The sequence below is a fragment of the Drosophila arizonae genome, chromosome 3 (genome assembly GCF_054131065.1).
Source record: "Drosophila arizonae isolate 15081-1271.41 chromosome 3, UAZ_ARI_1.0, whole genome shotgun sequence".
Classification (NCBI taxonomy): Eukaryota; Metazoa; Arthropoda; class Insecta; order Diptera; family Drosophilidae; genus Drosophila; species Drosophila arizonae.
Genome location: NC_142923.1, coordinates 26,240,780 through 26,255,496, shown reverse-complemented (window position 1 = coordinate 26,255,496; position 14,717 = coordinate 26,240,780). Strand labels below are relative to the sequence as shown.

General features: G+C 39.2%; 1 protein-coding gene across 1 annotated transcript; it reads right to left on the bottom strand.

Annotated features, from left to right (window-relative positions):
* Positions 1 to 7,022: 7,022 nt before the first annotated feature.
* On the bottom strand, positions 7,023 to 8,624 carry LOC108612142 (succinate dehydrogenase assembly factor 4, mitochondrial). Its single transcript, XM_018005045.2, has one exon. It carries the CDS (start codon positions 8,479 to 8,481, stop codon positions 8,125 to 8,127), a length of 357 nt encoding a protein of 118 aa, XP_017860534.1. The 5' UTR covers positions 8,482 to 8,624; the 3' UTR covers positions 7,023 to 8,124.
* Between the last annotated feature and the right edge of the window lie 6,093 nt (positions 8,625 to 14,717).

Sequence of the window (14,717 nt, the reverse complement as noted above, 5' to 3'; positions counted from 1 at the left end):
AATTTAAACTTGAAAAAAAAAAAAATAAATAAATAAAATAAAATACTGTAACTACATGTCAATCCTTTTTAATTATTAATTAGAATATAAAATACTAATTTAATATACAAAATTTAATTTAAATTTCTCAAATTATACATCTGAAAATACTAATTTTAATTTTTCAAACGTTTTTATATGCTTTATTTTGATCACCTGATCATCTATTGTCTTTTGCATTTTCGTGTCATTTGTTTTAGAAATAGTTAAGTTCTGATTTGTATTCATCTGTAAACGGTTTGCCATATCAGATAGTTTTTGTTTTTGAATAGATCTATCTGATTTGTTTTTCGTTTGCCATATCAGATAGTTTTTGTTTTTGAATAGATCTATCTGATTTGTTTTTCGCCTTATGAAAAATGTCATCCCAACATCCTAAATAACAATTCCTTCAAAATTCACAATATTTTTGCATATACTCTTTACATATCATTCTTTCTTATTTACTTTCTTCCACTAATATGTACATATCCTTCCTTTTTTCTTACTCTCTTCCACGTTTTGTATCAAAGATAATATATTATCTATTTGTAATTGTAAAGTGGGTGAGTTCATTGAAGTTAAAAATCAAAGTATTTAGCGTGATATAAATTATTATTTTATTTCTTTGAATATAATTCAAAACGTGATGAGAAAATGCGCTTGAGCTTCCGTAGCTAGTAGACAAGAGTAATTTATGTGTGTATTTATTTTGCACACTAAACGCCACAATTTATTTGAGCGGCATTTGCAGTGGCTCATTCCCGTCGCGGTGCAAACACATTTCAATTCTTTTCGCTTTGACTCTGGCGACGCCTCATAAACAATAATAAATCCCGCAACGAGAATATTTGGGTGGAATCAAAGTACAATCTGGCAGGCAAGCCATGAAAGCAAAAGCCCCAAGGCGACGCCAGACGGCGTATTGCCTGAATCCCATAAAATGTTGGCTACGCCTGCCGGCGCCCACGGCAAGGGGCGGGGCACGAGCTGCGGGACGTGGAGAGCAGTGCACTCGGGGCGAGGTGCCCGAGCCAGTGCACTCGGGGCGAGGTGCCCGAGCCTCGAGGTTGCCCGTGGGCCACCAACGCCTCCTCGATTTTAAATGTACCATGACGTGTCGCTATTTTCGTCAGGCTGAGGGAAAACTCTTTCAAATGGAATTCACAATGCACTGCGAGCTAAGTAAGACAATCTAGACTAAATCCAACTGTCTGCACTCGCTGCAACATGACACAGAACATTTAAAATTATGACAGTTTTCATTTTCAATGGAATTTGCTTTATTTTTAGCCACTGGCCGGCACGGGATCTCCTGGCTTTGCTTTTCCTTTGTTTTAAGTAAATTTAAAAAATGTTTCTATGTATTCTTGGAGGCTTAAATATAATTTATAAATGATTTGCCTCGATATCAAGAGTTTTACCTGATATGTCAGACCGGTCTAGATATGTTTCTAGTCCATTGCATAATGCATTTCACCTTCATTATCTAGAGGGGAACGAGGTCAGATCTCTAAAGCATGTTAATAAAATTGTCATGAAAGAGCGCTCAAACAGCTGGATATGTGTATTCAGGCCGGCCAAGAGCAGGAGCAGCAGGAGCAGGACCTAAGCCTGGACCCAAAAGGTCAGACCTGTGACACGCATACACAATGAGAGACAGTGGGACAGATAGTGGGTAGGCGGACAGCTAGATCTTTAGGGGAGAGTTCGAAATGGGAATCTGTGAAAGTTGTAAGGCAGCCAGCTGGGCTGCTGGCCATGAATTAAAGGTAACTATTCACTATCGCTCAATAATAGGCGACAATAAAAATTTATTACACTTTGACCACCATGAAATCATCGTTAGGCACTTGCGAGCGCACCTACACGCCTATGCAATTGACTGGAAGGACATCAGCTGGGCGATAAAGAGAGAGAGAGAGAGAGAGAGAGAGAGAGAGAGAGAGAGAAAGCGAGAGGTCAATGAAAAATTACACATACTCTCACAACAGGGAGGATTGGCAGGAAACTTGACTCTAAGATGTCCGCCTGTCCGCCTGCCCGACGACCCGTCGACCCGCCTGCTGCCAGCATCTTATACGGCTGTCAAAGACCGCACTGCTCGTTTGTCACATTTAACAGATTTGTTATCCTGTCGAGTTAATGTCGGGCACACAACAAGCACAGCCAGGAGGCAGTCAGGCAGCCAGGCAGCCGCACATGTCCTGGCCTGGTTCATAAGAAATGCTCAACGGGACGACTTCGGCTAGAGGCGAACAACAGCAACAACAACAACAACAACAACAGCAGCAACAGTCAGACGAGTTTGATGTCCCTGTCCGTGCCGCTGCCTGGCAATAAAAACAAAAGATTGATGGCATTGGGCACACGTTCGATTTGTTTTCCTGTTGCTATTGCCATGTCCTTGCCTTTAGTGCTTTGTAATGTCTTAACATTTGACACATCACTTGGATTTTCCGACCCACATCGATATTGACGCACCCCCGCTCCCTGCGCCCAGGATGTGCTCGTTAGTTAGGGTTTCTAATAAATTTGTGCAACACATTTCTATTCCTTTTCCTTGCCCTCTCTCCCTGTCTCTCTCTCTCTCTCTCTCGCACACTCTCACCCTTCCCGAGCTCTGTCGTCGCTTGTAACATTTTTATTTGATAACATATTGCATTTGGCCTTCGTCTCTCGAGCCCTCGAATCGCATTGGGTGAGTGGCTCCCTCGGCAGCTACTAAAATATTGGATGTTTCGGACTCTGCACATGGTGCTCAACGCTTCCACAACCCACATTCACAGCCACAGCCACATCCGTATCCGCGTCCGCGTCCGCGTCCGCGTCCGTCTGCGGCTCAACTGGCCGTTGATTTATGGCGTCTGTGTTGGTCATTCAACTGCATTTGATTTAGGTTGTAAATTGTTGTATATTGTGGCCATGTCTGCGTTTCCTGTTCGCCTCGACTTGTTTTCTTTTCTCTGCGATTGCTGCTGCTGTTGTTGCTGTTGCTGTTGCTGTTGTTGTTGTTGTTGTTTTTCTTTATCACTTTGAAATTTTTCGCTAATGAATTTATCGTATTTCAGCTGTTCTTGGCAAAGTTGCAAATAGTCCAGAGTGGATTGATTTACAGTGGTATCAATATCAATTACAACGCCACATATGTTTGTGCTTATAATGGGCGCGATTATGTGCTTGATATATGTATGTACATATATAATGAAAGATTATGCATATAGGAAATACAGTTTAGAATTTACTATGCTTTAATAGTTGAGTTATGTAGTGAATAGACTGGCTAAGAGAATAGATTTAATATAAATATTTTATTATGAGATTAAAGAAGAATCATCTATAAATTTGGGAGAGGAAACAAAAACAGATGAGATGAAATACAAATGTTTTTTATACAAGATATATTGAATTGATCCGACAAAACATGAATGCTATCTGATCAAAGAGTTCACATTAGGACGGACAGTTAGACGGACGGATGCATGCACATTAACTCCTCGTCTATTGATACTGATCAAGGTGATATACATTGGGCGACACGAACACAGTTTGTCTTCTCTCATAATTCATTGGCAAAGCAGAGCTTTGGCCATAAGCCCGGTGCATGAGTAGCCCATGGCTGAGACTCGCTTGGCGTGTCGAGGTCATAAACCATGCGGACAAAGTGCCAGAAGGAAGAAATCTAGGAGAAGGAAACAGCAACAAGAAAAGAGGGAGGAAATAGAGAAAACAATCGAATGCACATTGTGTCATGTCATTGCCAAATAATATTTCACACGTAAAGCTAGCCAAACAGTTCGAATGACGAGGGCGAAACGAAAACCCACAGAAATGCGGAAAAATAAGAAATATTACGCGCACAGCGGACACTGAGGAGGCGGTGGATGTGAATCAGGGAGGGAGTGAGGGAGCGGAACAAATGCTCGCTGTACGTAGCAAGGGGCAGAGAAAGACGGAAAATCTACAATATATTGCCAACTATTATGTTATTGTGTGAACGTGCACTGATTTCGCCAGCCAGGCTTTGTCCACGTGCAATATTTCTCGGTTCCGGGCGAGGATTTGGCCGGAGTCCGGTTGCTGTTGCCGGGTGCTAATGCCGAACGATGTGGACGCTGCTGCGGAGCTGCTCAGCGTCTTATCGAGGCGTATAACATATATCATTGACACTTTGACATTGGCGAGCAACTGGGGACTCCAAGTGTGGGCCATGACCGACCGGATTTTAGTACTTTTCAAAATGGCACTTAATCATGGCAGCCGCCTGGCACAGGAAAATGCGGAAACTGGCACACACACCACGCGTAATCGCATGTGTTCACGCTTGAAAGGATAACGACGACGACGAGGACGAGGAAGAGGACGAGGAAGAGGGCAAGGACGACGGACGCTTGCTGCCGAGCTGCGAGGACTGTGTGTGTGTGTGTGTGTGTGGACTGGCCTCCTGCCGTCGGACGACCAAAACGAAATAAGATTAATGACTTGGCAGCGAACAAACGGAGCTGTACTCTGCATGAAGACGGCGCAAAAAGGACATGCTGCCTGGCATTGGATAAATTGTTTGCTACTTGGACTGTCATTAGTCGAAAAGTTTGTTTGTTATTGTGTTAAGTGTTATTTGTGCGCATATCCAAGTGTCAGGCTGCCAAGCTGTCAGACCCCTCTACCACCATCTCCCTCTCTCTCTCTCTCTGCGCTTTAGCTACTCTGTATATCGTTTATCACTTTCGTTTTGGACACAGCCCAGAAATTCGCATGTCATGTTTGGCGTCTATGATGACGCCTGAATCTAGCGCAAGCCAAACAAAAAATTGCCAATGACCACAAAATTTGTGAAATTAACAGACAAAGACCGGAACGGACTAGCGGATAGGGCAGCCTGAGGAAGGTAGAGGCTGAGATAGAGACTGTGGTAGAGACTAAGGGAGAGGCTGAGGTAGAGACTGAGATAGACCCTGTGCATACGTTTCGTGTCCTTTATTTGTGCATCTAATGGTAGCAACGTGACTTGGCGAGTTCCTGTGACTTGGAGTAGAGCCATGGACTGGTGTTTGCTAAGCCTATTAGGGCATGGGAATAATATGAAATGCGGCATTAAAAACAACTCAAAGGAACGGAAATAAACTTCATTTATCAAAGGCACTGCAATAGTCAGCTATTTACTCGGGCTCTAGCAAATGTGTGAATTGTTTTAGCTCAGCTGCGGCTGAGCTGGGCCAAGGCATGCCAAACACTCAGTTGAGTCTATTTACAGCTCTATCAAGCCAATCAAAGATCAATCACAATCAAACGAAATTTACCGAAATCGATGAGTAAATTCCGCATTACTTCCAGGAAATCCACAATGCGCCGAATATAAATGTTAGGTGAGATAATGCACACAGCACACAGTGCTCGAGCTCTTACTCAACGATGAATATTTGGGCGAACTGTTCACGATAGATTTGTGTGTGCTGGGGCTCGCCTGGCCCACCGAGTCATCCATCAAATGCGATTTCAGATGCTGGCAACAATTATTTCGTCTATTTTATTTTTAAACCGAATTAACGTGGCTGTTCCTGAATGTGCTCGGGGCTTGTTATTGTTGTTGATGCTAATGTGTTTTTATTACGTGAAAATTAAATGAAAAGAACACGCATGCCAGTTCTCAAGATCATTTTTATGGCCGAGCCCGGGCCGGGCCCAGAACTAAACCCAAACCCTATCTCTGACAGGCTCCTGCTGCGCCGCGTCGCAAAGTAGTAGGCGCTGATTGATAGAACAAAGTAAAAATCAAATAAAAAACAAAACATTCAACTATGCACGGCCTCTGCCATATTGCGGTGCCAGATCAAAGACCGCCCCGAGATCTGTAATGACAGCTTTGATCATTGTTTTGCCTTTGATTTTTTCCGGTTTGCTGCCCGTTGCCGATGCCTATGCCGATGTAGAGCGCCCCGGGCCGGTTGCCGATGTTGTTGCCGATGTCGAGGCCGAGGCCCGTATTCACATTTAGTACTCGCATTGGTAGCATTTTACGAGCTATTTCGCGCCTACTTAAGAGATCTTTCTGCTCGGCTCATTACGGTGCTCTGGCGAGTGGGCATTATAACACCTTGTTTTATGACTGTGTCATTTTGCTAGAAGGTCGAATCTCACATGCGAACATTGTCATATAACAGAACAGATCTTTGTTCGTTATACTGCTTACACGTGTTTCTATAGTCAATGTTAGATTACTCTAATAATATAGGAAAAATGTAAATAAAATAAATGAATAAAAAATATGATAAATAGCGTAAAATATTATTTGATAATATTGCAATATATAAAATATTATATTACCAACGTAATTCTAAAACAGAGCCTCTATACTTATTCTTCAATTTAAAAGAGATATAAAATATATGCAAAATTTCAGCAATTGCTTAATTTAGTTGTTACAGTAATCCATATGCTTTGCGTGCGATCTAAACGGTTAACACGTGTGAAATGTTTCTGAATAATAATATAATTTAGAGCATATATATTATAATAATTTATAATATTACTATAAGTTGTTCCAGAGGCGAAATACGTGACTCAATAGAATATCAACTGAAGGCCAATTCTTACCAATTGGTTGCCAAAAATAAGTGATTTCATACCCCTCTCTTAAAATATTCTAGTAACTAATAATATTTTGGGAAAATATATTAAAGGAATCCATACATCTTCTTATTGCATCATAACTATCGATGCAATGCGAAAGAGTATTTTTAGACCATCTATATATCTATCATGTGCCTTATATACATATATATATGTATTTCTTAAATTTATTTCCATTTATCCTATTTATAAATCTATCCTTGTAATGTACTTTTATTTACTTAAAAAATAAAACTTTAAATAAACTGGTTATACTTATATCCATCCATCTTTCTATCTAATCTGTGTATCTATCTTTCTTTCAATTATTTATATTCCATGTTTATATATTTATACTTGAACTCATCTGGATTTATGGATTTAGTTATCTACCATTCTGACCATAATGAATCTAGACAACCGTCATTTATTTTCTGTCAACTCTTCCATAACAAAGATTCAGTTTCTATGTCTTCGAAGTGTGACAAATGCGATACAATAAAGATATAAGAAATCGACTAACTAAATACTCTGGATCTTGCTAATGGAAGAACCAATCAAGTGACATGCGTCTAGTGGAATCTTGATATGCAAATTGAATTCATACATCAATATGTACTTAAGAATAGCCGATTGTATCAGTCGATCTAAAGATAATTCTTTGAGTCCTTCACTAAGCTCCGATTGATTTCAGTTTGGTTAATGGCCGAAGAGCATTTTCAGAGATCCATAAATACATCAGCCTATAAGTAAAATATTTCCCGAAGCATGATGGGGTAGCCTCTGTTTCGGTAAAGCTGTCCAATTATCAAGACTTTTCGACTTCTCAATCTTATTTATTTTATGATGATGGTATTTGTGGGAAATTTTCTATTTGTGTAGCCAGATAATCAGTGCAAACACCACAAAAATGTCAAGAGGGATTGAGCAGAGAAAACAGCTGCAAATTTCCCAAATTTCTTTTCGGGGCCCACCACAAAATTTGTCCACGCCGCCTCGAACAATTTATGACATTTTAAAACCCCTTTCGAGTTCTACAGCGGCGAGCTACGCGCGACGGCTACCAAATTAGAAAAGACAAACACTTTTCAAATAAAAATCACGTAAACTGTCGCCTCGATTTCAAATGAATCGACTCGAGCGCATTCGGAATATTTGGAATTTGGACTTAGGCACGATTCTCTGGCCCCGCAACACCATCATAAATTATGGTAGCTGCACTCTATTCCGGGAACCCTTTCACTGGACGGACGAGCATCAATTTATATTTTGTTGCTGGCGCAACATAAATTCTGGAAACCACAAAATCAAAATTTATGTAACCTTCGCAGAAGAGCATAGAAGACAATGATGATGATGATGAAGCTACCGTTGCGCGGGATGAGGCCGGCTAGATTTGAACAAATAGTGGGTGCTTCTGTTGTTAACATGGCTAATAAATCAGAGATCGTGAGCCAAGTCTGGTTCCCTCGTCTCCCCAGCTGCTCCATCCCATTTTCAGAAATCCGTTACCCTGCCCTTGCTCTCCCAGTCCCCGTAGCGCGTGGGCTCCGGCCCGGGCGGTCCCCCAATCTCACCCGTATGCGGATTGGTGTTGTTGGGCCAGCGCTTCAGTGGCTCCTTCTCGTGTGCCGGATGCGGCATAGTCTTCGGCAGGTTAGTTAGGGGTACTTCCGATAGCAGTTTCTCCTTGAACTTCAAGTATCGCTCGCTCGGCTCGGCTTTTGCTCGTTTTTTCTGCTCCCCATCGACCTCTTTTTGTTCACGAAGAGCTTTGGGTATTACGGAGCTGGCGCTGAAGAAACGAACTGGTACTCTCAGAAGACAGCTTGAACGAGCAATACATCGAAACATTTCGAATCGGGACGAAGTATCGGTAGAAATCTTAAATTTTGAAAACTTTTGTGTGGTGTATATTTATTTATTTCCGTATATTTATATGTCAGTATTTTTTTGTTGTTATCTGATTTGCTGAAATGTCAGTTTTATATCTTGAAACTAAATAGTAGAAGACATGGCTAACTCAATTCATCATTAGATATAGATATAGAGCTAACCAATATATATGCAATGCATAAATAATACACAAATACGTATATAAATTTTAGACATAGATGTATAATCCATTTTTAAGACGTATATCCTTGTGAAATATTTTTATTTTAATTTTTGTGTATATATATATATTTTTTAAAATTTAATTTCTGTTTTATTTTCAATCGGTTGTAATATAAAACATAATCAGTTTTTTATAACCTAGAAGTTAGTAAAAAGTTTATATATATATATTTTACATTTTTCTTAGATATTTTAATATTTATATATTACTTTAATATTTAATTAAAACAATATTTTTTTTTTTTCTTTTTTACTTGTCAATAAAAATATTATCATTTATTCCGGTAATATTAGATTTATATTTAGTCAAAACAAAACCCATTTACTTTATTACATATAATTCAATAAAAAGTTATTTAATTTATCATATCATATATTTTTTAATATTTAGATATTTGTGCTTGATTGCAAAATAATAGGAAGTAGTAAAACCTGCCAACACTCAAGCTCTACTCATATATATATTGTAGTTCTCTTCAAAATTCGATCAAATAATTGCATTCATTATTTGTCCAGCACCAAAGAGAGGAGAAAGTTTTCTATGCTATATCTAAAAACTTGTTTCTTAGATCCTCCCTCTCCCTCCTCTCCATCGATCGCTGTGCCTAACTAACTAAAAATGATCTCTCTTGCCACACGTTTAACATTTGGTAATTGAGCATTCGCCATGCATGGCGTATCGCTAACAAAATTAGTTGAACGCGTCATGGCTGCGCCATTGTGTTGCATCTGTTTGACATGATGTACTCGAACAGCTTGTCCAAACAGTTTGACGTGAGCCTAGTTGACAGGAGAGATCAAGTGTCTGAGCTCAAAGCTCGACTAACTACTGCTGCAGAGCTGACTGGCAGACAAACTGACAAACTGACAAACTGACAGAGTGACAGACGGACAGAGTGACAGAGTCTAATGACTTTGCAGCGAGTAGTGAGAGCAACGGTTGCGATAAAGATAAGCTACGAGTAGTTATTTCAACTTCCGGAAATGAGTAGCTAGTTGGCAGTTAGCTAAACAGCTAGATGGAGAGTCGGCCTGTCTGTCTGTCTGTCTGTCTGCCTGTCCAGCTGTCAGGCTGTCAGCTGGGGCCGTTAGCTGATTCATTCATTGATGGCAGCAATTAAAACTGGACATGTGTTGCTGCAACCTGGCCTCGAGATAGCGAAGCCTGCTCTGATCGTGTCAAGCGGACAACCATTCAACATAAGTCGCTTCGCGCCCGTCTCTGAGGCAACGCCTCACAGAGTCGGAGTTGGTGCTGCAGGCGGTGGAACTTCAAAGCATTTTAAATATGGCTTGTGCAAATTCCAAACTGAGACAGCGAGAGAGAGAGAGAGAGAGAGAAAGAGCGGGAGAGAGAGAGGGAGGCAGAGAGTGGAGCAGAGAGTGGGAGCTGGAGTGCAAGTGTCTGTCACGCTGGCGCAAAGTCACAGCGACATTGCAAATTTGTTCTGCCATCCAACAGCCCACTCGGAATCAGAGGAGCTGCCTCTGCTGGCATCTTTTATTATGTGCTCTGGGCTTGGCCTCTGTTTTTTATTTTTATACCCTGAACCCATTGAAAATGGGAAATCAGGGTATAATGGTTTTGTTGAAATGTATGTAACAGGCAGAAGGAGGCGTGGCAGACCCCACAAAGTATATATATTCTTGATCAGGGTGACGAGCTGAGTTGATTTGGCCCTGTCCGTCTGTCTGTCTGTCCGTCTGTCCGTCTGTCCGTCTGTCCGTCTGTCCGTCTGTCCGTCTGTCCGTATGTTTGAACGCGTCGATTTCCGAAGATATAAGAGCTAGAGACTTCAAATTTTTTGTAAAATGTTCGTAATTACAGCGCGGATATCGAGTTTATCATTAAAATTCGATAATTCATCCCGATCTTTTTTTATCGATGAAAAACCTTATCGAAAACCAGTTATAAAATTATATCTTCTACACCTTTATTGCTAGAGTCTCCAAATTTTGAATGTATGCTTATATGCAATTTATACAATTTCGATTTTTGTTAAAATTTACCCCCCACCTCTAAATTCACCCCCTCACCCTCACTTTTGTAAAACGCGTATTTCAAATACTAGAGACTTGTGCTTTGGCAATTACATGCATATTCATGTTATAATCATAATCTGAAAGTTTCATGAAGATCGTACGTCCACAAAAAAAGTTATTAAACAATTAAGTTCTCATAGTAAGCGCACACTGCAGCCCATGCGTGTTTATGCGTGGGTGCTTGTATGTGTATGTGTTTGTGTATGTGTGTGTGTTTCTTGTGTAAGCTGAAAGACGCGAAAAATTATTGAAATAGCTAGCACTCCAAGGGTTCAGGGGATCTCGTAGTCGAGCAGTCTCGACTAGAGCTTTCTTACTTGTTTCTGCTTTTTTTTTTGGTTTGGCTTGCCCCGTTTTGCAGTGCTTTCTTGGGGCAACATTAAAAGTTGCCGGCTGTCAAGATTCGCATGCGTTTGCATCGTTCTCCTTGTTGACTGCAAACTTTCTTTCTTTTCAAGCCCCCGCCACAGCATGCGAGTTGCAATTGGAGTTGGCTTCGGAGTTGGAGCTGCTGGCTGAGATTGAGGTTGTTAATTCGCCTCTGTCCCGCTCAGTGTGTCAGCTGCGTCTCCCATTGCTGCGCGCGGCAAAATTGAAATTGTTGCCTTAACGTTGGCATGACAATAATCTCGCAAATCTGTTTAAATTAAGCGAGACAAATGTTTCTTTTGCCCATGCACTCTGCTGGCAGGCCAATCAGGCCATCAGACGAACAGCTTTTTGCCGTCCTCTGCGCCTCAGCAGCCATGTCCACATGTGTCATAGTATTTATCTTGAGTATTTGATGCCGGCCTGACAATTTCATCTCGTAGTAAATTCGAGAAAATTTTGCGCAGTTTTGTTTTGATGTGAAACTCTTGCCAAAGTATTTCAGCACTCAATTTTATATCTTAAGAAAGCGCATTGGCGTTTGCATTTGTTTGGGTGAGATTATTTAGATTTCTGAAAAGTAAGTGGAAAATTATTATTTACAAGTATTTTCTATATAAATATAAAAGCTCAGTGCAACTATAAACTGAGTGCTGATAATATAATATATTAGAACAATTATTAAGCCAATTTATTCCTTATACTGAATGTATTTCAGCTTTAATTCAGCTTTCATATTTATTTGAATAATTATATTAACATATCATTATTTATATGGTATAATATTGCATTCCAAGAGCGCGTTTGATCTCGTATCTCGAATTTAGAGAAACATATTTTAATCAGATAATTGATCATCTTAATAAGAGTAAATATTTTAGACAAATTAAAGAAATCTTACAGAGGTACAGAAAACTAATTATCATTTTAATTAACACCCTCAAGTAAACTCCCATTATATAAAATAGTTGGAAATAAATTATCAATGTATTTAATACTTTTTTTTTAATGAAATAAATATTAAATTAATTACTATTTTAATAAATAGACTCAACTATTACATACTAAGTAATACAGATAAAAAGAAAACATATTCCCATTATATTAAATACTCTAAAATATTAATATTATCTATGAAAATACACAAAATACCTTATCAGTTTATTATAAATTTAAAAATAAATTATTTTAACATCAAATTACATAAATACTTAAAATAAATTATTATATTATTAACTATTAACAAATATTACATACAAAGAAAATATCTTACATACACTGCGCGTCATCAGGTTAGCGCCCCCCTTTACACTCAACCTCAAAGCTAAATAAAATCTAAACTATCAGAGCTCCATCTTTGAAATATATTATACTCCTTTTTTTTATCTTTAAAATGCAAAAAGAATGGCTACTGTAACAATAAGGATTATTTTTAAATAATTTTTTTTTGTAAAATGTACAAAAAACATGTAACAAAAATTTGGTCATCAGATTAGCGCCCCCTGCGCTAAATTCAATTTATTTAAGTTAATGACCGAAAATAACACCGTATTTTAAGCTATTATTATTTTTAAGTAATATTAGTAGTGCGTAGTGCCCTTTTTTTTGAAATTACTTAGTATGCCTCAATCTTTGATTTTCAACCAAAGATAAAACTGTTTCTTTACCCATACTATAAATATATTGAATGCTTTGAGCTTCACAAAAAATTTGGTGAGTGTAATTGCCAAAATAAGCAAGATAATTACAATTGCACTTGGGGGCGCTAATCTGATGACGCAAAATAAGTGCACACATTTTTTGCGAAAATAGAAAAGAATAGAAAATAAAACATAACGGGTTTTCACTCGTTCTATTAAATAAGTTCAAATAGTAAATTTGAATTTTTACAAAAACACCTCAAATATATTCCCATTATATTAAATAATCTCTAATATTAATACTAACTATTCAAATACAGAAAACACCTTATCGATTTATAAAATATTTAATACAAAAATAATTTAATATTAGATCTTACATAAATACATCATATCATTTATCATTTTAATAAATAAACGAAAATATTAACAAAGAAAATATATTCCCATTATGTTATATCTTACGAAAAATAAATTCTTATTTTATTAAAAAAAAAAAAAAAAAAATCAAATATTTAATTTAAGTTCTCTCAAATATATTATAAATTCTTGAAAATTTAGTCTTACAGAAACACAGAAAATATATACTCAGTCTCATTTTAATTCCCATTCGCATTGACAAATATTGTCCAATTTTCCATTTCAAATTTATGAAAGATAAACTTTTGTAGTCATAATTCAAAGAAATTTTGTAGTAAGCTGAACAGCTTTAAACTATTTCAATGCAGAGCAGTCGAGAGATACGCTGCGAATTTATTTTTAGGTTGCGAAAATAATTTATAAAACTTACACAGGCATTAATTAAATCGTATAAAATACGCCGACTGCCCGGTTCCTGTGGCTTTGATCAGCCGTCAAGTGGTTTGATCGATTTCCAACAATAAAAATTCACCGACAACTTGTTCATAATGAAGATCTGTTGTTGCCTCCACCTCATTGGCGGTGTGGCTGTGGTTGATCTTGTTGTTTTGGTGCGCACGGCGCATCAATCACCCGAAAGCTGCGTAGCGATCTCTACGGAGATCGGAGATTGGGGTGAGGAGCGGGGAGTGGGGAACGGGGCTGGGGATTGATGTCGGCATGGTTGGGCGTTTCTGCGTTTCTGCTGCGGCCAATTGCCGGAATGCCACGATTGCCCACCCGTATACTTGTTTGATCCTTTTTTATTTTACGGAACAATCGAGCATTTTCACACCGTAATAAAAACCTCAAACATGTTTGTAAAGTTGTTAATGCTGCTGTGCTGCACCATGTGTAGGTGGGAGCAACGCATAAATTAACATTTTGACTGCCAACTGGCGCGGCAAATGATCAAAGACACTTCTGTGCCGTCATCGTTGCGTTGATCATCGTCATCGCCATCAGACGGGCAGGCAGGCCACTGGGCCAGACGCAGCAGGAGTCGGAGTCGGGGTCGCTGGCGGAGATGGAGGCAGAGATGGAGGCGGAGGCGGTGGTAGTGGCGGCATCGTGAACATCATTTCACGTTTACGATCCATCAACACGAGCCATCAAATTGTATACAAACAAACGCAACAAAGATCAAAAGCCATGTACCTACACACACTCACACTCACACACACACACACACTCACACTCACCCTGACACTCGCACTCGCACTCACACGCATGCATACTAAATGCTCATTTCGAATTTCAGATTCATTTGAATAAAATCTGGAACCGGGTCCCGCCATTTGAGAGTTGCCTTTCAACAGCCACCGCTACCGTAGGAGAGACACTCTCCGCTCAGGCAATGCAAATGGAAATGGAAATGGGAATGAAAATGAAAATGGAAATGGAAATGCCTCTTCAGCTTCAATCTTAATACGTATTCCACTCCGCTCCCGTGCTCGGCTAATTACTTATGTGTCGGCGACTCCGCGGCCCGAGTGTAATGCATTTTTCATGTGCCCCTCT

Coding starts and splice junctions, on each gene's coding strand:
- LOC108612142 (XM_018005045.2), bottom strand. CDS start 8,481: ATGTTTCGATGTATTGCTCGTTCAAGCTGTCTTCTGAGAGTACCAGTT.